The sequence below is a fragment of the Phalacrocorax aristotelis genome, chromosome 12, assembly GCF_949628215.1.
Source record: "Phalacrocorax aristotelis chromosome 12, bGulAri2.1, whole genome shotgun sequence".
NCBI classification, from domain to species: domain Eukaryota; kingdom Metazoa; phylum Chordata; class Aves; order Suliformes; family Phalacrocoracidae; genus Phalacrocorax; species Phalacrocorax aristotelis.
In genome coordinates this window covers 23611401-23637890 of record NC_134287.1, presented here as the reverse complement: position 1 = coordinate 23637890, position 26490 = coordinate 23611401, and the positions used below count along the sequence as shown (strand labels likewise).

General features: G+C 42.4%; 1 protein-coding gene across 1 annotated transcript; it reads right to left on the bottom strand.

Annotated features, from left to right (window-relative positions):
* Positions 1 to 4285: 4285 nt before the first annotated feature.
* Positions 4286 to 14513, bottom strand: LOC142063772 (opsin-VA-like). The gene is made up of 5 exons (XM_075107921.1): positions 13995 to 14513; positions 12267 to 12477; positions 11550 to 11667; positions 6103 to 6342; positions 4286 to 4531 (listed from the first exon to the last, which is right to left on the bottom strand). Exons 1-5 carry the CDS (start codon positions 14353 to 14355, stop codon positions 4301 to 4303), a joined length of 1161 nt encoding a protein of 386 aa, XP_074964022.1. The 5' UTR covers positions 14356 to 14513; the 3' UTR covers positions 4286 to 4300.
* Positions 14514 to 26490: the final 11977 nt, after the last annotated feature.

The window sequence follows — 26490 nt, the reverse complement described above, 5'->3', positions numbered from 1 at the left end:
CTCATTTTAACATGCTATTTCTAAGGTTTTCCATGCATTTTTACATTGTGTTTTTCCTTGCCATTACTTAAGATTTGACGCTCTGTGTTGTACTACAGAGCTATACTCTACATATCCTCACCTTCTCAGGAGGTAAAATAATTCTGTTGCTTTTAATTAGATACTAACACTTCTGCCAATTCTTCATGATTTAATACATCTAATACCATTAACATGTAATTAACCTAGGTCAACGTATCCTTGAAAGAGAAAATCTGAGTCTTAAATGCAAGAATTTTTGCTTTCAATCATCCTTCACTGTTTTAACAGACTAAGGAGTACAAAAACATGCATACAAATAATAATTTAATACCTTACCCTTCCTATCTCACAATATTTTCGAAACATTTAAATGAGGCATATGTATCTATTCACTTTTCTGCTCTAAATACCACAGGATTAATGGTAAAGAATATGAATCATGAAAGGCTGTGGCTGTCAGAATGAGGTTCATAGTTTGGGATTAAGATCAACCACTGCAAAGGTTCAAGCCCACTGAGACCAAAATAAAAGACAATCACTTCATGAAATTTTGAGAGATGAATATGAAGACCATGGATGTCTTGCAGTGAATTCTCACATGGGCGCTCATAATGTTATTTGTAGGGTAACTCCCCTCTTTCGATTTTTTACCATTCTAAAATGAAATCTGAACAATCCTTCTCCTCAGAAAATATACAAAGGATAAAATGCAGATTAATTCTGAGTCCAGGATGAGTTAAGAGGCATACTACAGCATACAAAAATTGCTTACTAAAAAAAATCAGGTTTTTAAAATGTTACAAACTACTTTGCTATGTCTTGCAATTAAATTTCTCTAACAAAGGGAATTGTCAAATAGCTACACAGCTTGACACCTCCAGGGTAAAGGGTGGTGAGGCCTGGATGACATAGGCATGACTACCCTTTGTGGGAAATGTTAAGAGGTATTTCAACAACATGAGAGTCCTACAGCACCCACTGACTTGCACCATTAAAGGTAGGATGGTAGAGTTAACCAGTCTGCCTAAAGAAAGGGAGCTCCTGGATGCTCCCAGGTATCGCTCATTGAGCACTGCCTTCTTCCTGACCTTGCCACTTGCTGGAGACCAAGTTCATGCCTTGTGGTGTCTGGCATGGCAGCAGCTATCACTGGGCAAGGAAAACTCACCATGACGGAGATCTCTCTTCTGGAGCAATGGTATAGGTACCCATCCTGCTCTCCCCACATTGTTCATTCACTCCAGTAGCTCGATTTCATGTCAGTCTTGCCCTCCAGCCTTGCAGTCATCGTGCTTGGTCTCTAGCCGCAGGACCTAACCAGCACTTCAGGTGCACTTCACCCCTTGCATGGTCAATCACCGTTGTTTCCTAGCTTCTCCTCGTCTTCTGCAAAGGACATGTGTCGTAGGAAAGGTCTGAAGAGCTGTCTCATGCTTTTATAAGATGCAAAACAAAAAGCACGATGGGGTCCTTTGCATTCAGAGCTGTCCTATGAGAACAATGGGAAGTTGGGTAAGAGGGAAAAGGAGCAGGGGCAAAGAAATTGACCACTTGGACCATTAAGGGAAAGCTTTACCAAAATAAAGGACAGCTGAAATAAATTGCTGAAGGGATCACATTTTACCTATGCACTTACAAAGGCTCTTTTAACAGAAAGATCTTATTGAATAATTCTGAATTTTTTTGATGAAAAAAAAATCATCAGTTACCTAAAGCAGCTATGCATAGTTACCTTTTTTTTTAACACTTGTCTTGGATGTCAGATACACTATTGCCTGCAGCAGACTACCGTTCCTCCCTGTACCAAGCTCCTCTTTGCCTTCAGAAGAGAGGGTTGCAGATGGTGGGACCCCCCCCCCCCAAAACCACATTCCCCACAAGAAGACTGGTGACGGGGAGGAGGAGTGAAGAGCTCATGCTTGCTCCCATGTGTTACTGTCATTGGTGCTTCGACTGCCTTCACAGAGGTAAAGCAAAATGCATCAGAAAGCCAGGGCTGTGCAGAAATATGGGGGCTGAATTATTCTGTACCGCTATCAGTGTGAAGGCTGCAAGGGGCCGCAAGCAGGAACGGGTGGCCAAGCCGCCTACGTGAGCGTGCCAGGGCCAGGGTGGCTGCAGGGCCACAGTGCCCACAGCTGTCCCTCCACCCCGGCAGGGAGCTGCAGCTTTTGTCTCCTCTTGAGCATGAGAATTGTAAAGAAAGCCTTTTCAAGATACCAGGGTTTCAGGATATGTTTTGTACTGTGTTTCCATGTTTCCTTTCCCTGATCCACCAACATCCCCATTTGCTGCAGGAATGATTCTTGATTTCCAGCTCAGCAAGGTGCTGCCATAGGACTAGGTTTGACCACAGATATCTCAGGTAGCCTGTCGCTCCTTTTCAGGGCAATAGAGTTTTTCAAACTCTAACTTAACAGAATAAAAAGAGAAGAAAAATCTGGTAGAAACAAAACATCTTTATTCTCTGAAAAGAAATGGTAATTTTTTGAAGTAAAACTGAACACTGGATGATTCATCCCATATCACATTTCTGTTGCTAAGGCCTGGACAGTACGCAGCTGGTGTAGCTTCTCTATACCACTATGGAACAACATTTGTTTTGACTGGCACCGTATTAATGTCTTATCCAGAAATAATGGTTCTCCACACTAAAGCATTTAAATAGTCAGCTGTTGCCTTTTCTTCTAACATGCATTCAATTAAGTATAGATTTTTTAGATAGGATTCAAAATCTCACATGCCAAGTCTTAGCAACATTTCATACAATGTTCACCAAAGGCTGTTTAAAACAGAAGTTTGTCTTTAGTACACACATGGCCTAGTTTGGTTTTGCATGTAAGTGACATTCCACTAGAGCTAAGTATATTGCTGCATGTCATTGTGTGAATTAAATATATGAAATGGAATACAGCCATGGAAAACTGGTAATTTCTGTTCTTTCTTACTGTTTACAGAAAGCATATTTAGGTTGCATGCCTGCTTCTGATACCAAAGGTGTAACAAGTTAATGATTTATGCCAGGATCAGTAGCTCAATTAAAGTAGTGAAGACATGACTTAGGCGGACACAGGAATTTAAGGACTGGAGGGACAGAGGCACAACCGTTCCTCAGAGGAGGATAGCAGTGTGGTGGCATTGGCTGCTGCAAGTTGCCTCCTGGTCGAGGATGCTGCTTATGCTTTCTGAGAGGCAGGCCCGAGCTCAGAAGTGAGAAAAGTAAAAATATGCAGATGGAAATACAGACATCCAACATGCTCCAACATAACGTGGCCCAGCACATACATAATATGTGTATTCTCCAACCACTGATTTCTGATAATGGTAATTGTTAAGAAACAGAAATAATAGTTGTCATCTGCAGCTACATGGTCTCAAGAACATGACAGAGCTTAGCTCTGCACAGTGCAGACACATACAGGGAAAAACTTCCGTCCCGCAAAGCTCAGCTTCACAACTCTAAGCCGTTCTACCGGCCCTCTCTCCAGCATTCCTGCACAGCTGTACTCCCCCATACCCTACTAACGCCTCTTCTAAAGTTGAGAGAGTTCGGTTGGAAGGGACCTACAACAATCATCTAGTCCAAATTAATTTAACTCAAAAGTTGCCATGAGCATAGAAGATTTTCTGGACAAAGAGGGAATGCAGAGGGATAATATGAACTGCTCTTGATAGGGCTGTTTTAATAAAATAGTGCTTGGGAGTCTGGATGTCTTGTCCAAGCTGCTGGAGATTTTAGTGGCCCAGATGAGATTCTCATCAAGGACAGGCGTAAGTGCAGAAGCCACTGGCTTTCTCTGCTTTTTTAGTAAAAATACCCAAACCAAAAAAGCACTCGGACCTGTTCTTCCCTGAACCTCCCTGGCTGAAATTGAGTCAGCTGTGTGCTATAGATTATTTATTTGTTCATTAGCATATTGAAGCCATGTGCCACTGCACGTTTTTGTCTAGCTGACCAAGGAGGCATCATCAGTGTAGAACTCTCCTACCCTTACTGGGTTACGTGCCAGTATAGCAACACTGGGCACCCCAGTGCTATTTTCAGGAGCACGTTGGTTGTAGATTGGGAAGAGGAATGCGGTGGAGGAAGAGACTTGCCTCCTGGCTGGGCATTTGACTGCAGCTGCAGAGCCAAGAAACTCTTACATGCACTCAGGAGCCCAGAATCTCAAAAGCCGGTGTCCACAGGAGCATAATGTCCCCACTGACATTTTTTGTACTAAGTGATGGTAGCAAGGAACTACGTTCTAGAACTTAATCAATTATCACATCTCCCACCCTACACGGGACAGATTTTGTTTTCTGAAGCTGCCAACTGAGCAAAAGAGCGGCAATTTCTGTGTTCATCTCCGGTTTTCCTCTTAGAAACGGTGCTACGTACTGCCATGGTGGACATCTCACTGCCTCTTTTGTCCTGGGTTAGCATTGCTCTCTCTGAAGTGGGGTTCATGTTGGGCTCTGCAGTTTCTATGGCACTGCAGCTGAACATCTGAATCAGACACTTCCTAAACTAGAAAGTTGAAAAAAAGGAGATCAATCAAAACACATAAGGAATTTTAAAATATCTCTATAAAGCAGTCTGTGTCTTAGCTAAAACTCCTGGAAATTTTCTCATGAGTCAGTTGGGAATATAAAGAAATACTGCCATAAAATATATTTGCCTGTGCCACAAGGAAGAACTCTAAGAAATACTGACATTCTAAAAAGACCCAGACTCCTGGAAAATCTTATTCTAAAACACATTTTCCTCTTCCGCTTTTTACTAACCACATCTAAGGGACATAATCAGTCATTTCCCCAGGCTCATGAGTTGCTTTCATATGCTAATACCCAGCTATTAAAGACGGTTTGTTTCCATGTTGTTCATATCCTTGAGCAGGGGAAGACCAGCATACATCTGCCATGCATTGGGTGATCAGGGTGCTGTTCATAGCATGGGAGACAAGCAATAGCTCTCTCTGCAGGACTAAATAAATAAATGTATTCATTACACTTCACTATTTTTCTTCTTTTCACTTATATGTTTATACTCTGCTTGATGCCACCACTCTTAGTAGCTACATATATTGCACAGATGTGTTCAGGTTTATTATCATGCCTGTCACCACAGTGAACACGTATCACTCTGGTTCATCCCCTTGTCGATTCTTTGCAGCCAACCCTCATTCCAGAGAAGAGAGCTCCAGGCCCCATAGGCACATGCAATGCTTCTACCCTCCCGTACATACAACCACAAATACAGCATTTCCCTGACACAAATTCAAGCTATTGAAAATTTCCACCCCACCTCAAAAATCAACTCACTGGTGTTGCATTCCTAAAGAATTATAAAATGTACTGGGACAGTCTTGAAAATAGAATTTTTGCACAGAAAACTAACAGGGCCACAAAGTTGGGGAAGGGTTAGAGGGGAAGCCGTACGAGGAGCGGCTGAAGTCCCTGGGTTTGTTCAGCTGGAGCAGAGGAGGCCGAGGGCAGCCTCATGGCGCTCTGCAGCTCCCTCCCGAGGGGAGGAGGAGGGGCAGGGCTGGTCTCTGCTCTCTGGTGACCAACGCCAGGCCCTGAGGGAACGGCAGGGCGATGTGCCAGGGGAGGGTTAGGCTGGGCATTAGGGAAAGGTCCTTCCCCCAGAGGGTGGTGGAGCCCTGGCACAGGCTCCCCAGGGAGGCACCACGACACCAAGGCTGGCGATATTCCAGAAGCACTTGGACAAGGCCCTCAGAGACACGGTGTGAATTTGGGGTGTCCTGAGCAGGGACGGGAGTGGGGCTCCATGATCCCTGCGGGTCCCTTCCAGCTCAGGACTTGCTATGATTCTATGATGTTCACTAAGGGCTGATTCTCCTTTATAATATCTAAACCTAATAATTATTAACGTTCTTATTTTAATAATGCACACAGGCTTATGCTATCTTCCAACAGGTGGATATACAGTGATTTTTTAAATTTTTTTTTAGTTCTGAATGCTGGATATCGCAATGCTAGTTAACTAACATGTAGGTTGGTAGAAATAATTCATTATAAAGCAAGATAAAAATAACAAAATATGAGTGTTATAGACACTTTGAGAGCACACAGTACCTGTTTGTTCATAAAGACATAAATAATTGGATTATAAACAGTAGCTGTTTTGGAGAAGAAAGCTGGAATTGCTGCCAGACGAGGATCCAGCTCAATGGAGGGATATGCAGTGACTAGGACAGAAAAGGTGGCGTACGGCGTCCAGCAGATTAGAAAGGCAATGATCATAACAACCACCATTCTAGTCACTTGTCTTTCAGGTTTCCTGGTAGTTCCCAGCCTGCCTTGTGTATCTGACACCTTTAAAGAAAAGATAGAAGATTCCAGAAAACAAACAAGGTCTCCAACCAGTGAATTTGGTGAGCAGGCTAATATTCTGCCATGCTAGACGGAAAAACCTACTCTTCTTGAGTATGACAGCGCATAAGGATGCTGTTACTCGACCACAAGGTGTTAATGTTACTGCTCATGAACATGAATTACTGTATACTGTAAATTTTCCTTTGCTTAAGTATCTTTATATTTTTATTGTCAAAGTGAGAGCAAAAAGCAATTAGTACAGCAATCACTGTGTAGATATCTAACTGCAGTCAGGCATTACTGCAGCCTGTAGAGACACTCCCAAGGTAGCTTCAGCCAAGTCATGAAGAGCAAAGTGACAGCACACATTTGCTGTCCAGCCTTACAAAAGTTAATTTAGCTCAGGTAACCTCATCTGTGCTGCAGCAGTGTGCCCCAAGGCAGGGCAGAAATACCTTTAAATTCCATTTGTGAGAAAAGTAATCCTAATTATTTTAGTCAAATCAGAGACAATGTTTGGCCTCTATTTAGAATACCAACTAACAGAATACAATGACCCTAACAGAATGAGCAACTGACAGCATCTGATAACAATAAGTTACCTCTAAAATAAAAGAAACAGAAATTAGGGCTACATTTTTGGGTGATACAACTTGCCATGCACCACTAACTTCAACGGAGCTACCTCAGCTTACAGCAGCTCTGGATCTGCACATAAAGCTAGACTTCTTGGCTTGCAGGAAAGCTGGCTAGAGAACATTTTGTCTCTACTGGTAGGAGCACACTGCTCAAGCAGGGCGGGTTGGACGAGATAATCTCCAGAGGTCCCTCCCAACCCCTACTGTTCTGAGATTCTATGATTCTGTGATTCTCTTCCCTTTTTCCGGTCTTTTTGTGAAATACATTTGCTGCTGTCCTGACAAGCAGTTAATGTACAGCAAAATATAATGGAAAGCACAATTCTGTAACAAGGCAGATATGACAAGCAAATATACCTTTGAACCAGTCTTACAGCCAACCAACTTTAATCTTACCTACAAAACTGTCTTCTGTACCAGTTGGCCCAAGCACAGCATTGTCCTTATGAGATCTTTTTACAAGTCAGCAGTTTCAGATCTCTTCCAAGTTCTCATTCAGGCCACTGTCAGGGGCTGGCTTTAAGTAAAAGCTCTTGCCTTGGACCAGACTCTTCTCTGCCAGAAATTTGGAAAGACAGGCTCACGGCTGCTGTGGTCGCATCAGCAGAGGGGAAATAACCCCAAGCGAGGTGGTGCAGGAAAGGAGGCTGAGCTGTCCCTGTCCCCCCACCAGCACCCAAGCCCCAACCTGCTCCCAAGGCTTCATGCTAAGCTGGCCTCCCCAGCACTCTCCTGCAGCCTCTTCTTGGTGTTCCTGAGCCCTGACCAGCCTCTAACCACCACATCCACAGTGTGTAACAAGTCAGCTTTGGCTAACCTTTTGAGAAGTTTTCAGCCAACTCCCAGTCTACCCCTGCCATTATGCCTACCCACAGTAATTGCAATGATTTAACGGAAGGCACGATTGTGACTTAAATACTGAAAAAGAAGATCATCTTGGTGAGTCGTAAGCAGACAGTGAGCCTGAATTCAAACGCTTTCTTTTTCATACAGTCTTTGCAGACAGCTAGGTGTCCAATACAGGTACTCTGCTGTGGCTGTGGAACCTCCTTGCCATAGGTGAATTTAGACCAGACTAAGCAGCAGCGACCAGCAGAGCCCGTCAAGCTCAGTGGTGCTTTATGGCCTTCACCAGAAGAGCATCTATGACCTAATGACACCAGATCTAAAGCAGGAATGCTTCCCCTCTTCCCCTCATTCATCATGCAAGCATCTTAGGTAGAGCTGTTGAAACAGAGATTATGTGATGTCAAACAATGTGTCTCTGGCAAACATCCTTGTTTTGTTTCTGACGATTTAGTGAAACAAAGCACAGCTACGCAATGTTAGCTTACATGGGAAGTTACTAATGATAGCTCTGTATGGCTCAAGATAAACCTGATGCAGGTCTTGCAATAATACATGCTAATAAAGTAAGAACTTTTGGTGTAATCTGGCCTTTTAGCTTTCCACAGTAACATTAGAACTGAATGGAGACATTTTCCCTAATAAACCTTGCACTGCACTCAGATAATTTAACATATTTAGTACTTACAGAGGTATAGAAGTGCCTCCTGGGGAGGGGTGTGTGTGTCCTTACCTCTGTAGAAAGTTGTAATTCATGTCGATTTTTAACAAAAAAAATACAACGTTAATAAATAATAATGATGATTATAATAATGATAATAAGTTGTCATAATACCTACAAGTTCCTAGACATCAGTGAAGGCTGTGTTAGGTACTGAGCAAAGCTAAGATATTCCCTGCCAATATATGACATTTCTACAGCATTTCTTCACATACTCTGCACCTACAGAGAGAGTAGCCCAGGCTCCCTTCCAGCAGAAGTGCAATCACCTTGGGGAAGGAACAAAATCTCCTGGATTGTGCTTTCAACAGTTTCATCTTTGTCTCATACCAGCCTGGCCCTTTTCTCAGCCATGGCTTTTTGTGGACGGCAGTAGGTTCCTTTCTCTCTCTATATCTGGGAACATGAAACTGATTAGGAACCATGTGCTGGTGCTTTATCTTACAAACAAAGGAATGCTGCCATAATAATTTCTTTCCATTGTAAACTGTTAATAAGATCTTTTCCTAAAGATTAATTTCTTTCATTAGTTTTGCAGATATAGTGAAAGCTCCTATTGGCATTGTAAAGCTGGGGTCACAGGGACTAGCAGCCTTTAAGACAAAACAGTGCCACTCAGGACAAAGTCTGCACTGGGGCAACCATGAGACATGGCAGTCAAAATCCAGGCAGAGGGTTGGCTGAGAACAGTAAGACCCCAGTTCTGGTGCCTGGGTCTCTCCCTGTTCACTGTAGTCAGGTTTTTAAAAACTAGCTTAGTTGTGAAATATAGTCTTATGGCAATTCATTATAAATTTACAGAACATATCACAGCCAGTTAGCTTTTCTATGTCAGACTGTTTTAAGCTGTTACATGTAATAGAGGCCAACTCAGACAATCTCTCTATAAAAGCCAACGGCAAGGACTGGCACAAGCCAGATAGCTACGGCTAAATCATTTGTGGTGAGGTGCCCTGAGGCTGCCCCAGCGTTTCCTGGCTGTGTGGTGCTAGGTCACTGAGCTGCAAGGGCAGTGTGAAACACACCACTTGAAAAAAAAAAATCGTGGTTCTCTTTTTTTTTTTTTTTTTAACATTACTGCTATTCTTTCTGGATAACAGAGGGAGGTTTGAGAAAGACAGCCTAGCAAGATCACACCACCGTGGCTCCAAGTCAATGCTGGAACCTACGACATGGCACAGATCAGTCTTCCAGAAGACATCCTGACCTCACCCAAACGGCAAGACGGAGAATTCACAGGCTTCTGCTGTGACTGACGGTGACATTTTCCTTCGTAGCCTTCCTTGTTCCTCATCTCACCTGCTTAGTTTAACCTTCCAGCCTCTTAAGTGGCTGTGAGGGAAGGAAATGGCCCTATTTGTGCACCTCCTGAAGCGTCTGAGTAGCACATTAGGCACAGCTTGGGCAGGCGCATCACGGTGCTGGATGCTTGGCAAGTGGTCTTGTTTCCTCCATACCCCCTCCTTTGGGTTAATGTCCCTTCTTTTCATGCCAGGCCACCCATGGGCTTCCTCCCAGGGACGGCCTCCTGGAGGTGGCCCTTTCCCACCCCGCAGGATGGGGCCGTGCTGTGACCGCCCGTCTGTGGGGAGGGACACCTACCACCCGCTGTGCATGCCCCCAGCGGGGGTGGTCCCAGGCAGCCGGAGCCCCGAGATGTGGCTGCTCTGGGGTTGCTGTCCTCACCCTCCCAAGCCAAGCAGCAGAGCTCCTTCCCTAAGGGCTGCATCGCCTGCCCAGGCAGCAGCGAGGGCTGCATCAGCAGCAGGGAGGTCTGGCTCCCCTGCTCTCTCTCTTCATTCCTTTTCCTCTGCAGGTAGGTTAGGACAGGGGAAAATAAAATACTCATAAAAGTTCCCGATATTTGGAATAACAGAATCATAGTTTTACAAGTTATCTTAGGAGATTCTGAATCATGAACAATTATTTTCTTCAAGCATCTCCACACCTTCGTCTCCCACCCTCACATCAACAGACACTCTGCTACCTCACTGTGAGCAGCGATGCACCTGTGCTGCAGCTGACATTCAACTTGGGAAATTTCTTGTGTTTAATACTGAAATCAACCTCCCCCAGACATTTAACCTTCTCTCCCCATAATGCATCCTGGAGGAAATCAAGAAAAATCCATTTAGAGGAATCACGATGTTACCTGAAGTATGCATGTACCAATCTGTATTTTTGAACATGAAAATAAAGTATTTTTTGCCTTTCCCTTCTGTTTTGTTTTAGAGAGAACGACACTCAGAATAGATACAAGCATTTGACTATTCCAAATACTTTAAAAACATCAGTAAGTTGAAGAAATTTACTGAACTTACTACTGCAACAATGAAACAAGACAAGGCAGCTTTGCAGTAAATAGAAATGACAACATTGTCCCAAAATATTGTCCAAAAATCCTGTCCCAAATAGGAGTTTTCCTATTTTATTTTCTTATTCTTTTTCACTTTTGGCAGGTTCTTTTTTGGATCAGGTCAACATAATCATTAAATAAAATTTTATTTTATTTTAAATTTAAATTTTAAATTTTCCTGGACAATCTAATATTTTATTTACTAAACAGCATTATATTATTTACAAGTGCTACATCTTATTCTGCCTGTGTTATAGAGTATTAGCCAGCACTCTTAAAATTTTAAGCTAAATTCTGATTTACCTGGTTTGAGTCTTAAGAAATGTTGTTGAACTGAAGTACAATTGTAAATAAACCAGTATCAGGCGATCCAGTTTCTTTATGAGGCAGACATGCTTTCATTTGTATGATGTTTGGTTAATGAGATGTACTGATAAGTGATGCAGACTTTGAAGAAACATTTTCTAACCATGGCATGAATTTGTGTGTAAGGATAATTATCTAAGAAAGGCTGATAAGTGAGTGCATTTGCTGACTGGAAATTTGATCTGCTTATGGCTGATCTTTACAGAAAATTAAACACAAAAATTCCAAATGTTTGCATACCTACACATTTTAAAAGTTTACTTATAATGCTTCTTCTTACCTTTCTTAACTTCTGCATCAGTTTTCCATAGGATACCAAAATCACCGATAAAGGCACTATAAAACAGGTGGTGAAGAATGCAATAATGTACGTGTGGTCGGTATATGCTCCCGAGTACCTGTATAAAACACAAAATACATTGTGTGTGTATTACTAATATGTGTTCTTACTATTTTCTTGAAGTATTAATTTTGCTCCTCAAAGCTGTCACCAGTATTTTTATCAACTGTCTTTAGTCAAAGTGCCTCTTTACAACCTCAGTCATATCACCAGATGGAGCCTCGGGCCATCCCGCTGGCCGTGGGCTAGGAGAGGATCCTGTGGCCACAGGACAAAGTGGGGCAGCTCAGGTGGGAAGGGACATGTAGCCCAACCTCCTGCTCAAAGTGGAGTCAGCTATAGAGTCAGACCAGGTCGCTCAGGGTTTTGTCCAGTCTTGTGAAAAATATCTGTCTCTTTGTCCTCTTTGAATCCTGACAAAAAGCACAAGGTATAGGATGGTCATTTTAGTTAGAGATGGAAGAGCATCCCTTTAGAATTTTTTATTTTTTTAAAATCTGGTTTGGCAAATTTTGCTCAGTTTTGTTGCAACTTTCTGTACATGCATTTTTGCAGAGATGTACACCATCTATAAACCTTTCCTTTAAATTCCTGCCCCTGAGATGTCTTGAGCTGCAAGTTTCATTCCCTTACCATACTCTGCAAAAGTGGCCTTACCAGTTAGGCTCACAAGTAGTTCCAATCTTACTGGTGGTGTAACTGCTCCAACCCATTGTTGGTGGAATGGTCCAAATGAAGGAAAAGGTCCACACAAAGGCAATGCCTAGAGCTGCATGCTTTCCCCTCAAGCGCATATTTCCCAATGGGCGGCAGATCACAATGTACCGCTCAAAAGCCAACAGAGCCAGAGACCAGAGAGCAACAATGCCTATAGTAAGAAAACACAGTCAGCATCAAAAATTGGGTAGATTCACTCAAAAGCAAACACTGTTGCACATCAGACAGTCACAGAATTGCTTTGGTCGAAAGGCATCTTTGGAGGTCATCTAGTTCAACAACCCCCACATGCACTCAAGCACAGTCCATACAGAAGCTTGTCCAGGACCAAGTTCCATTGGGTTTTGAATATCTCCACAGCTGGAGACTCCACAAACACTCTGGGCAACCCATTCCAGTGATTGACCACCCACCACATCAGGCACCTTTTCCATCAACCCAAGTTGTGAAAGGATTTGCAATTTATCCACATTAGTCTCATATTTATTAAGAGCGCAAGATTTTCATATTTGTCTGGTTCGTCAGTCTACAGTATAAAGACCACAAAACCAAGCAGCTAATCGGGCCATTTAACTGATGATGAATTCTTTTTTTAAATTTGGTTCTAGTCTGAAAAGCTGTAAATTATGTGTAGCTTCCAAATTAACAAATTAAGATATATCTGCAAAAACCTTATCTTTGCAAGAAATGTTACATTTCAGCCTGCCATAAAACTCTAAACTACAACTGCCCACAACATCAAATTATCAGTTTATTAGGCACATATCACCTGGTTGGCCAGCAAAATCTTGAAATAACCTGACCTTTCTCCACAGGACATGGATTACATGCCACAAACTGATTTAGCAGCACTGTCCCTCACCGACCTTCCCTCTGCGCAGCTTAACCAGGCTGAGAGCAACTGTAGGGCTCCTTTTCAGGCTGAGGATCAGCCATGTGTTTTGTTCAGAGCAGTGACAAGGGTTAGAAGGCTGTCTTCACTATGCAGCTTTGGAATCAGGAACAGGGATGCAGGAATGAATGTCTATCTCACGTAAGTAGATGTCACTTTTTAAACTATTTTCTCATTTATTCTGCAGAGGTGTATTTACATAGGGAACTAAGTGGTGAGGATTTTCCCTTTTAGAGTACTTTTAGTACTTTTTGTGCAGTTAGTAAAACAGAGCCAAGAAAAAAGAATCACAAACAGATGTAGGTGTGAGGGGTGACTGTTACAGGTGTGTCATGGTTCCTCAGAACCACTGGAGCATAGCTAACGTAAGATGTTTCTGTGGCCTGATATTTTCCACAGTTTAAAAGCACCCACTAATTCTTTTCCTCTCTCTTATTTATCCACATATGCACACACCTATATACAAACCTTGAAAATAGGGACACGTGTGAATTTTTTCCTAACATTGTTTTACCAAAAACCCCACAATGCTGTTATTCTATTAGCAAGCTGTTTCTCATTATATTAAACACATTCAATGAGCAGTATACATGCGACAAGCCACTGATACATCACAGAGATAGTGATACATGTTATTCACGCACACATGAGCCACTACAGAATATATGTAACTGGGGAAAGAACCAGTGATGGGAAGCTGCAGGATAGCTACTAGAACACGCGGAAGGACTTTTTGAAGGAAATGAACATACAACTACAAACAAAATCAAGCTTACCAAAAAATGTGACAGCAAATCCTTCCAGCACACAAGCCCAGTATCCCATATAAAAATAACCTTTTAGATTGGTTAGAAAGCTGATGGTGCCACCAGTCAATGAGACCAGGAAATCAGCCACAGACAAATTGACTATAACATAATTGACAGGTTGTCTCAATTGCTTGAACTTAAAAGTTACCAGGATTACAGCCAGGTTCTCAGCAAGTGACAGGGAGGTCACCACCAACATTACTGCTGCCAGCAGCCTGAAGTGCCAGGGCTGGATGGAGTCCAAGGGACGACGGAAGGGATCCCATCTGGCAGGACCAGAGGAACTGGACAACAGCGAACCGTTTTCAGGTGCTTGGAATGCATCCATTTTTTCTCTCTCATTAGCAGAAATAATATTGTATCGTACTGGAGTTTCTAATCTGTAAATAATACTCAGGATTAAAAGGAGAAATTTGCTGCCTCCAACAGGAATGTGAACAAATTCTCCATGTTTCTGCTTCCCAGCAATAGTCCAGGAAACAAAGTTTTGGTCAGACCCAGTTTAGTGCTGTGAAGTGAGTACGGGAACAGGGACGAGCAAGAAAATCTCTTAGAGCAACTTCGGCTCCTCTCTGCCAGTCGCCTCCTGGTTCTCTCCTGCTGCAGCTGTCTTGATCTGTAATAAAACCCAACTGTAGAAGCTGTAGGTTCCCTCCTTCTGCAGCAGCCAACAGCAGTGCTGAAATATCCTTCAGATCATCCCTAATCTGTGGGGAAAAATGAAGCGTTTGCTTGGATCCCTCCCTGACCTTTAGCACTGTAAAAATGAAGCTTTCCTTTTGTTAATAGCGAGGGTGGAGTGATCTTCCTCATGCCCTGCGCTGCTGGGAGCACAGCAAGGGGGAGGCTCCCACCTGACTTCTTTGCTTGGAGGAGGGCAGCCCTGAAAAGATCAACACTGGACTACCACAGCAGCTGTAAACTGGGCACCGCAACTGCACTATAAACCCCTGCCCACATCTCAGGCTAGCTTATGGCCTCAGAACTGAAGCTCCAAATTAAGTGTTTACTATGTTATTCAGTGGAATTTCAGTTTCTATCAGAGACAGTATAGATGTTATCCCTGATGAAGGCATAATGATTGTAACTGCAGCTTTAGAACTAAAAACTCAAAGATACACAAAAATATTTTAAAGATCCGAGTTTGTAAATACATGAAAAGAAAAAAACCAGTACAGCATGACAAAAGGCAGTGAGAAAATTAATAGCTAGTCATATATTTATGATAAAAATGACTGGATGTACCTGAACTCTTTAATAATCATTAGCAGTTCGGGTTACTTGTGTTCATTTCCCAAGATGAGTAGCTCAGTCATCTCTGCACCCTAATCTGACACAATACTGTGACAGATATTCCAGTACTCCAGTTCTAAAGGGCTTCCAGTAATTATTCCACAAATTAAGCTGGATACCCCAAGAATATGGAAATCATTCAGCTGTGTTGTGAGATAATTCTTGGGGACCATAATGGTTCATCAGAGATTCCGAGTATTAACCAGAGTCCAAAACACAAAAGTAATCCAGTTTCCATCTTGGAGAGTTCACACTTTGGACACACATCATATACAACACATGAATAAACAAACAGGAGCTGGAGTGAGAGTGAAAACGAGTAACACTACCTATCCATACACTCCCTTGAGTTTATATTTGCTTTGGTTTGTACATGAAACACTTTGTTAGCACAGGTTAAAATCTTCTGGTATGCAGGAATGAATAAAAAAGGTTTCTGGACACTTGCAGAAAGAGTTATGGATCACAAAACTTCAGAATATTTTGAACTAAAAAAAAAAACCACCCTTACCATAACCAAAATAACAAAGATATTTGTAAATGGTTAGTATATACTCAACTGAAGAGACTGTGCTTAAGCAGATCACATTGAGTAACAAAAATACTCACAAAATAATACTTATTCAACAGGAATATTAAAAAATTCCAAGTGTCATAAATAAAAGAAGGATGAACACACAGCAACATTAAAATGCCTCCATCCGGTCCATGTATCGTATGGTTCAGCCTGCATACTACAGCAGAAGATCAAGACCACAAATTTAAAATCAAGTTTGAGTATTACATTCTTTGAAATTATATGTGATTTTAAATTTTTGTGGGTGTCAGAATGAAACTAGAACTCCGAATTTAGCAAACAACAGAGAAGGTAGTATCTAGACTTCTCTTAGACACACATCTATTGACAGTATATTGACACCCCTTTAAAAAATGGATAGCTATTAGTTCCAGTTATTGTTGGTTTATGCTGTCGTATTGTTCAAGTTGTTTGTAAGACTCATGATTCTTGTGCTTCCTCTTTATTTAGAATCCTTTAAAAATATTCCTATACTGTCTTGGTTGCCTGTTTTGCTTGTTTTTCTTCTTCAGCAGGTCAACTTTATCACTGAAAGTGATTCTCTGTGACATGCTCTCTTACTAAAACTAACAGCAGTTGCCTTTCCAGCATCATGGGTTTGCATTTTCTACTTTGCTCTGCATTTGCTACCCTTCTTGCACTGCAGGCCTTTTTTTTTTTTTTTGTCCAAATAATACAGACATGGATTTTTTTTTTTTTTGCAATTTTGGTATAAGACTTTTTTCTGAAATCGCTATCAGAAAATTTTAGAAAGACAAAGCATTGCCTTATGACCACAAAGATAACAGGAGCATCTCACATTTGTAGCCTCAATTTGAAGGGACAGATGTTCTCCAGTATTACATCACAGCTCTTCAGCTCCTTTTATTAAGGTTTTGTTTTCCATTAGTGCCAAATTCCTTTTCCTGGACTTCCATATACTGAAAGTTTGTCGATAAACTTGGAGCACATGCAAAACAAGGAGTTCCTGTTTGTCATATCTCACACATCTGACTTATCGCAGTCTTCATTCTCTTGGCCAGAACTGAAGCATGACTTGCCTCCTTCGCAAAGGTGCTCCTGACTAACACTTCACATGAAAAGGCAAGCTGGTAGACAATAAAGCAACCTCAGGCTACGGTTAAACTGCTGCTGCTTGGAGCAGGGAATGTACGGCCAGTGAGGTGAAAAGGACATTAAGTAACATCACTTGTGTAACATGCCTACAGTAATTCCAGCTGTAAGACAAAATCAGGATGACAAGAACTGTGCTAACTGGGATCAAATCTGGTGCCTGAAATGGTATGTGGCAGTTGGTGAATTAGCCTCAAATTTACCATTCCCACAAGCCACAAACAGGGAAATGAACCATAAAGTCAGTGTGCTATTTCAAGTGGTGCACTTGAATTGATTCTCTCGGCTTTTGAGCATGACAGTCAGTCCCAAGATGCTGCCACCTAATGATAGCTGTGGCCTTCACTCCTCAAACGGATTGTGAAAGATTTGCTTTGTCCCCAAGCAGGATTTGGTTTAGTCACATCTAATTAGAGCAAACAGCATTTTCTATTGTACAGTTGTTTTGTGGGAACCTTAAGTGAAGGATCCCACTTTTGGCACAACCAAACCGGCTTCTGTGTCATATATGAGTGCCCATCTCAGCAACTGACCTGGCCAGTCCTTAAGTTGACTTCTATTCTGAAAAAAAACCCAACCAACCAGGGATTCAGGCACTTGTCATTTCTGTGAGCAAATGGTGCTGACCGAATGCACCCACACAGACTGCTTCCATCACACATCAATACTTCATCCCTTCAGCGTATCTAGCCTCCGGGGCAGTAACTGGGCTGAAGCTGGTATTTCTCCTTCGCCAGATACTGCTATGGATTGTGTTAAACCACTCTGAAATTAGAGGGTCTGGCCCGAGTCTCTCTGCAGGGAAGCTGTGGTTGCACATGCCTGCGCAAGCTCAGAGGCAGCAGCACAAGGGAGCTGCCTTCACGTCCCGGCCATGGGAAACCCCAGCTGCCCTCCCGGAGGAACTTCCCCTGCACGGCTGACAAGGGACCACTGGCTGCGCTGGTTCCGGGTGCCTGCTACAACAGAAAGGCTGCAAAAGCTGGTGAAAGCTAGTGGGGAAGAACCGGGTACACCGTGGGCAGATGCAGAGTCTGCGGCCTTGAGGGAAGCTGGAGAGCAACGGCTCCTTGGGCTGGCTGGGTGGGGAGAGGCTTCAGGCACAGAGGGGGGGCTACATTTAACCTGTTTATGCCTGGGGGGGTTCAAGGACAGCACCTGCAAACTTAATGGCAGACTTTGCTTGAGAACCCCGTTACAGGACTGCAGTGATTAATCTCATTTACCTACTCTCAATATAGGCCCACATTCTTTTAGAACTTGTTGAAACCTGAGTGTAGTAAATAAGTTCTTGATTCAATGAAACTTCTGGAAATTTAGACAAATATTCTCCTCCTGCTGCCTGACTAAACCGAAACTATTCAGAGCATTACGTCAGAAGTGGGAGCAGAGGAATGAGTTGTTACTCCTGTACAGTACCACATTATAAAGATATTGTGAAGTACCTTCATATAACCCATTCAGAAGCTTCTGTGGGAGGATACTTCGTCTGAAAAACAGCCTGAACATCCAAGAGTCAATGCAAAAAATCATCAGTCAAGTGGGCTTTTCCAGTTGATCAGGCAGTGTCACTGAAGCATTTGTTTCTAGGTGGCCAGTTTGTGAGTGTGCCTGTACAGAGAGTACCCCAGATGTTGGCACCTGGTTTTTAAACTGATTTCCTCCATCCATTTCTTTGGGATTTTTTTAGCTGCAGTTTTATTTTCTCACAGTTACTGAAAGCCAGCAATTACACATTTGAAGTTTGTTCTCAGAAAACACTGAACAATTACAATGGAAAAATTTTGTCCTCACCCTTTTTGAGTGACTTGGAGGAATTATTTTGCTCTCTTGCTCCTCAAAAGAATGGGAGTGGAGATTTCCTTTTGTCAAAAGATAAAAGCTGTGTACAAAAGAGGCGTTCAACACTGGGAAAGATACCACCATAGTTGCAGGAATTTCAGTAACCAGCAGTATATAACAAAGCTAGGAGCTACACATAACATGTTCTGTTAACTATGAATAAGAAACTAATTAAAATGGGGGGTGGGGTGGGGGGATAAAGCACATACTGAGCATCAGAAAAGGAAACAATTTGTTAGCAGGCTGTATTTGCTTAAGACATATTAACAATATCTTGCAGTTTGGGGCCTCATCTGAGCAGGTAAGATTTTGTTTAATTTATGATAGCACAATGTTTTGCAAAGCACAATTAAACCCAGTTCCTTGGGCATTGTGTAAAAACAGTTAAGTAAAAGGCAATGATTTAATACTTTTGCTGATTCTGACTGAAATTATTTTGCTGTCACTATGAAAGTTTTTCCACAGATTTTTTTTTCACCCACTTACTTTCACATGATACTGATCTGTTAACACTCCAGTAAAAGAAATTGTTGTTGTAACAATACGCAATAAAGACAATAGGCATTGAAAGAGCTGACTATGTCACTCTAATGAGCAAAAGAACTCTTTGATGGCTTGTTTTTCCTCAGAAATTGTATATTGCCCAAAAGATTGTTGTGAGTTGTGGTCCAGTGTATTCTCCTTGCAATTCAAAGTAAAAAAAACCTGCTCACATGGTACTTCTTATTTAAGAGGATTTTTCTATTATGAAATCCTCGTTCAGAGGAAAGAGGACTTAATTGTGCAGGAAATCCTACTATCTTGAGGAGGATCATGTACATAAGAATCTTTAGTCTTAATAACCATTATTTTAAAAAGTTAGATACATTAAATAAATTTTGTCTATTTTGCAGTCCCTGAAGACAGTATATGGCATTTGCCCCAAACTTGGTATTTTGATTAAGACCAAACCTTTGAAGAAATTAAGGTCAGAATACAATCTGCAGCTTTGCATTTGTCATTATATTTACACTTACTGTAAATATGATAAATAAATTGACATCTTGTCCATGACTAGTTTCATCAGAGCCTAAAAGTCAGTATTCAAATAGACTCTTACCATCATCTTAAGGGTAAGTGGTTTTCAGGAGTGATTCTATGTAGAAGGTTTTCTAGCTTTTGAGTTCTGTAATGCTGGCTGTGAGACATTTAATGCTTAATGAGAGTATTTCTACACCGTAGACATAAAAGAGACGGTGATGCAGTAAAGAGTCTAACCCAGCAGCTGCATAAGCATATGTGGCATGCACTGATTTATCCCACTGAGGAGCAGTGGGGGCATTATATACAGGTGACATTTAGGATTGCTTTCTGGCCCAGAGAGGTAGAGGCATACCAGAGACACCTAGCCAGGCAGCCGGGGCCAGCCACGCCCCATGTCATCCTCCCATGCACTGGTGGGGCACAAAGGGCTGTAAGGTGACCACAGGGTATGCCAGCCCCAAACAACAACAGGGTGCACAGTGCAGTCCTGCTTTTGGACTGTGCAGTGCAGTCGTTGGGATGGCTGGCCTCTGGATGGAGCAAACGCAGCCAGGCTCAAACAGGAGAAAGGCATTTGGGGTCAGTCTTGGCTGGGAACTAGAAGAATGTGGAGGGTAGAAGTGGTACCAAACTAAGAACCTCCTCCAAAAATTAATCTGTCCCCATCCTTGGCACAGCAGCAGCCAGTCCTTCCTGTGCCATTGGGAAGGCTTGAGCTGGCTCTGCAATGAACAATTAACCTAACAGCAGCAAGAGGAAGCCTCTATGCACAAAAAAAAGCAGAACAAAAATAAACAAAGCCCTCTCTATTTCTCCTATAATCATCACAAACTCTTTCCACAACTTTCAACTTTAAACTAAATTTTTGTAGCAAAGTCCAATTTTTATCATGATTAGAGCTCAAACAGTAACAGGTCACAAGGTGACTTTTGCTCTCCTTCCACCAGAGGCAACATTTTCTCACTCTACAGCTGTACACTCCTGGTAAAAGACAACAGACACATTAATTTCTTGTTGTTACTATTTGTTCAAGGAAGACAATAAAAGATACCAGGTTTTAAAATTGGTTTAATGAAGATTTATGTGAGCACTGCAGTCAGTCCTACATTACACAAAGACCCAGCAGACAAGTCCCTGCAGGCTCAGAAGTGTTTAGATCACAAGTTCACTGATCTATTAGGTGCCCAACAAAAACTGAGTAAAAAACCCAGAAACAACCCAAACCCCAAATATCTTCTGTTCATTTGCACAACTTGATTTTTTCAACACTTAAAAAATTTTATGGCAAGGTCCCTGTGAACCATGATCTGCTCCATTTGCCAAGCCAAACAGAGATGCACAGAGTCCATACAGACATTTTTCACATTCTCATTGCAGCTGTGGAGGCGAGGAAAGCAAACACGAAGGCCGAGAATGTCAGCGGCATTCAGACTTACAGTGTGCGCCAGACTTGCACCGGCACTGGGAAGTCAATTTTTAGCTCGTTTAGAAACAGGCCTACACCGTATTTGACTCCAAGACCCAATATCCCTGAAAGCTGAAGTTCCCTGAATGAAAGATGTTTGTTCAAATTCCTCCCTGTTGCCCACCTTAAAAGCTACTTACCAATAAAAGTGAGCCAAGACAAAATCTTGGATCCAGGATGCCAAGTACTTTTGGCTCTACAGTTCAGAAATTCATAGTTTGTGCTGAGCATGTGACTTATTTGGTGGTCATTCTTTTATTTCTTTATTATTTGTATTTTTGTAGGTATCAGAACCTGAATCATAAGTGTATGCTGCCCTAAAAAAGAATCTAGATTTGGGACAGGGCTTGCACGAGTGTCACAAGCACATCTGTCCATATAGCTATCCTGTCTTCAACTCAGAGCAGGAAAGGTTTGCTCGTGCTGCTGGCTGAGAACAGCCTGCTACCTGTGCTGGCCCCAGAGCATGCCTGGTCTGCATGATCTGATCTAACCCAAAACGTCAGGAACAGGCATTCCAACATTTGCACGCTGGTGCACAAGTCTGTGCCCTGGCCTATGTAGCTGAGTAGGACAGATGTAGCCTTATGTGGTGACAGTCAATGAACAGTACTTTAATATGTTCTAAGGTCCAAGGCACGCATATGGGAATAACAATGAGCCGCTTGCCACGTACTCATCAGCACGCCTGCCTGCTTACGCAGCCCAGTGCCCGGGAAGGCAATGGATCTCCCACCCAAACGCGCCCCTGCCAACCCTCCTGCGCCAGGCTGGGGTAGCCCAGGCCAGCGCTCACTGCTGCTCAGGGCCGCACAGAAGTCCACAAACAGAAGAGTCCTACACTTTAGCCAGGCCTCAGAGACTCGAGACACCATGCAGCTGAAAATAAATGCACATAGTTCGTAACACTGATTTCTTCCACTCAGCAGCCTGCTAGCAGGTCCTGAAGACAGCTAGAAGAAAGGGAGATGAGTCCTGAGTGCATGAAAGCTTGGTGCAGATCTATGCCATGCTCCTACCAAGACTGCAGAATCAGTTTTTTTGTGGTACTTGTAACCCTAGCTAGACGTATGATACTGAAATAAGGGAAACATTCTTTATATACTTGCAATTTCTAAAAATAGAGGCTGATCTGAGGCAGCATGCACACCACTGGCTTGTGCACTTGGTTACATCCATTTGTTTAGCTAGACATTTACAACCAGCAATGGATGAGAAATAGTGGCCACCTCTTGCTTTCTACTTAAAATTCAAATTTGAACATTTATGCACATTAGTGGACCCTGAATTCAGGTCTGAGCCCCAGGTCTGCCTCCAGTTCCTCAGGTAGTTTTCCAAAGAAATTCTCTGATGAAACAAAATCAGTAAGAGCCACTACCCAGCTGATGGTATCTCATTAGTGTGATATAAATCAAACATAGCATTAACTTGCCTTCAACTCAGATTGATACTTGTTTGGGGCCAAGTCTATTTTTCCCTCATGGCTAAATTTCACTATGTGGGATTGATGGTGTTGTAAGTGTTAGCACCTACTCCAGATATTCCTGAGGAAAAAGGAAAAACACTAAATCCCCATCTGCCGTTTGACAAAACATCACATCTATGTATCTGCCTACTGAGAAGCATCTTTCGCTGTCTGAGTCTTACAGGATTTATCCTCAGGAACAAGAAGTTCCTCACATGTCTGTAGGTTTGTTTTTCAACATAAGCATAACTTGAAATTGTTTTAAAAGTTTATTTTCATAGACAAAATGTTAATGACACTTCATGTAACAGGCCAGATAAAAGGTCTTATGAAAGTAATCCCTTGTTAGGAAGACATCTCAGAGGAAAAAATAGGAAAGCAGAAGAAAAGGTTGGAGAAGCCCCTGCAGAGTATAGCACTGAAATAGTTAAGACTCTAGTCAAGTCCCATGAAGATCAACAGAAGCCTTCCACTGACTATCACTGATTAGTGGATTTTCTATCAGGAGTCTCAAACTGACTAGCACTATTAGTGCTGAGGTGAGCAAATTGCTGACATAGGCAGGGGTATCCTTCTCCCACACTGTGCTTTCAGGGCCCAGTGTTCCCATACTGCAGCCTGCAGCAAGATAGTCATCGTTACTTGGTCTGCAGTGGATAAATACTTTAAATCACCTCATCTTTTACCTTGTTGGAATTGACTGTTTCCCTTGGGTAATTCTGAGGGACAGAGTCCACAAAGATGCTCAGTAACTAAGTATGTTTTGGAGCAAGGTGCAAGGAAGAGAAGTCCTAACCTATTTTCTGTGTGGTGAACATACAGGCTGGGTTTGTGCATTGAGAATCTGTTCTGTCACCAACAATCACATAATAGATCTTTCTATTCAAATAATACAAAACCGTGTGACACAACCCTGAACCATCACCAGGCACAAGTCCCACAGCCTAAAAAATATCTGCTTATTACTTTACTTATTTGAAGATCACATGTGCCTCCATCTATGGAGAATGTGGAAGAAAACATTCAATGTATGCATTAAACTAAGCATCACTTATTTATAACATTCCCACTCAGAGGAGAATTATGGCAACTAAAACAAGTTACATTTTGCAACTAGCCACAGTAATTCAGCAAAATATATGAAAATAAGAAAGTGCTTATGCAAATGACAGAGTACTTATTTGCAGGAGTTACAAATAGATCAATAGTTGCATAGCAAGCAAAGAAGCTTTCATCCAGAGTCACAAGGTTCCTAGTAGTTTTGACCTTTTATCAAAGCCTCAGTACTGCTTATCTCCATCTGAGTTTTAAGCCATTACTGAGCAGCAGTGATAAACACGACGCTCTGTTCTCTTTCCTACCTGAACTTGGCTGACTTGCTCTAACGTAGTCATATGGCTTGACAAACACAGAAGAAAGTCCATTTGAATAAGTTCACTTTGCCCCCAGATACACCATATTTAAATATAGCTCACTGGAGCCATACATATACTACTAATAAAAACTAGTAAGAAATGCATCCAGGAGTTTCTATCAGTGTATCATGACAGAATGTCTGTGAGAAGGGTCTGACAGCACAGGAACCAGAACAAGAGAGAGGACCAAGATCCAGCCATGCAGGTGAGGCCATGGAGATGGAGCCTGGTGGTACGGTGCTCAGCTGCAGAGAGGAGAGATGGGGAAGGTGGAGAGGGATAAGTCACACAACACAGTCACCAAAAAACCTTGCATCATGAATACACAACCATGCAGAGGGAGAACTTAGAGCCACAATATCCACAGGATTCCTCGCCTTTTGAGGTAAACCCTGGGCATGAGGAACTGATAGAACTTTTGTTCTCCTCTGTACTGCAGATTTAATGTATAATTAGGAAAAAAAAACCCTCTACATTTCAGGCCTTTAACAGTCCAAAAGTCTGATTAAAAGTGCTCAGCACTAGTTAATTTTAAAACATGAAAAAGTGGTCCTTAATTTTATGTTTATTCCCAGTGCAGACAAATAAAATTACCACAAAATGCTCTAAGCAAGCTATATCATAATGCGGTGAACAGATTTAGTGTCATAAATAATTTTAAACAGCCTTCACTTTTGGGTTCACAGCAATGTTTTTTTACAAGCTGCACTGAATAAGGATCATGAGAGAGCTTTTGAAAATGAGTTATGCAGGCATCAACTGAAAAAAAACCCTGCTCTCCGATGAAGTACAGCTGAGCCAGCCATTTATTTTCTTGTGTCAAAATTTATCCTGGAAACAACTGTAATGGAACTCCCTTATATTAAAAAAAAAAAAAAAAAAAAAGATACCTGCATGGTGATGCAAAGCACTGAGGCTCATCCAGGATGTGGTGCGCTCACTTGGCTCCCATGGAAGACGACAGTAACTATATTCAATATCTTTTTTCACCTGGTCAGAGTGACTCTGGGCTTCTCAGCAGCAGAGACCTAATTTAATTCTGCCACCCTCAGGATGGACACAAATTTGTGTCTTTGCTGTCCTTTCCAAGGACTAGTTGTCAATTAAATATGCCCATCCCTCCCACATCTGGCAGAAATCTTGTTCCCCAGGTGGGAAGGACAAACTTCCTTCCTACTGCTTCCTCCCATGACTGCAGCCCTACGCTTTCAACAAAGGCTCAGGGAAGCAGGCAGTGGCTGCACCACACAGGGAGAGCTGAGCCACAGCACTGCTGCCCTGCAGAAGCTCTGCCCCCGCGCAGGCTTGCTCTCCTCGGAGGGCAGCCGCACCGCTGACACCTATGCCTGAAGCCAGTGCTAAGTTTCGGGGCCCCACTGCTGTAGAAAACGGAACATCAGGCTTACAGACCACTGGGGCTTGGTTTTGCCATCTTTTCTATTGCTGTACAGCACCATAATATTTTCAAAACGTATTTTTTACATGAAAGCTTTTTTTCAGTGTTAAATGAGACACGCCACAAAGTGGATGAGGAGGAGCAGCTGCCCTTGAAATAAGGAAGGAACCAGAAGCCAGCAAAAATATTTGACAGTCATCAGTTCAGTACAACTAAGAGACTTCTCCCCTTTATTTTCTCAACTGAGGAATTATTAGGGTAGAATCTAAAAAAAAAAATCTCAGAAAGGTGAAACAAAGACATTATCAGGTACCAAAAGTCTCAGCCCAGTCACAAGAAGTTCCTTGCCAGCAACGTACTGGCTGCGCGTATGATAATACCCACCCGGGGCGAGTTCGTAAGCATCGCGCCGAGTGCTGCTGTACCCCACTCCTGTCAGCGTGGCTCTGAAATTTGTACCTGGCCTTTTGAGCAGATAAGTCAAAGGGTAGCTGGGTGTGATGCTAGCTCTACTGCTGCTTTGTATCCTGATGCTACAACATGTGGCAGGCCTTCACCACACAAACCTCACGTTTGGGCTCTTCCTTACAACCTTCTTTTTTTCATTTTATGGACTGTATATTCCTCCTGAGTTTGCTCCCATATAAACACGCCTCTTCCTTCTTGCTCCAGCTAACCCACCTCTTTAACGATAGTGAGGTTGCATGTGATCGTTGGACCCTCAAAAGACAATCCCTCACTTCAAATTTTTCCCTGGTTAAGGGCAAGCAGGTTCGTTGTCCCTTCAGCCACCTTCCTCTATCTTCACTTGTGTTCACTGGTAGGACACTAAAGCAGCAAACCTTTTTACATCAACACACTTCAGTTTAACTAC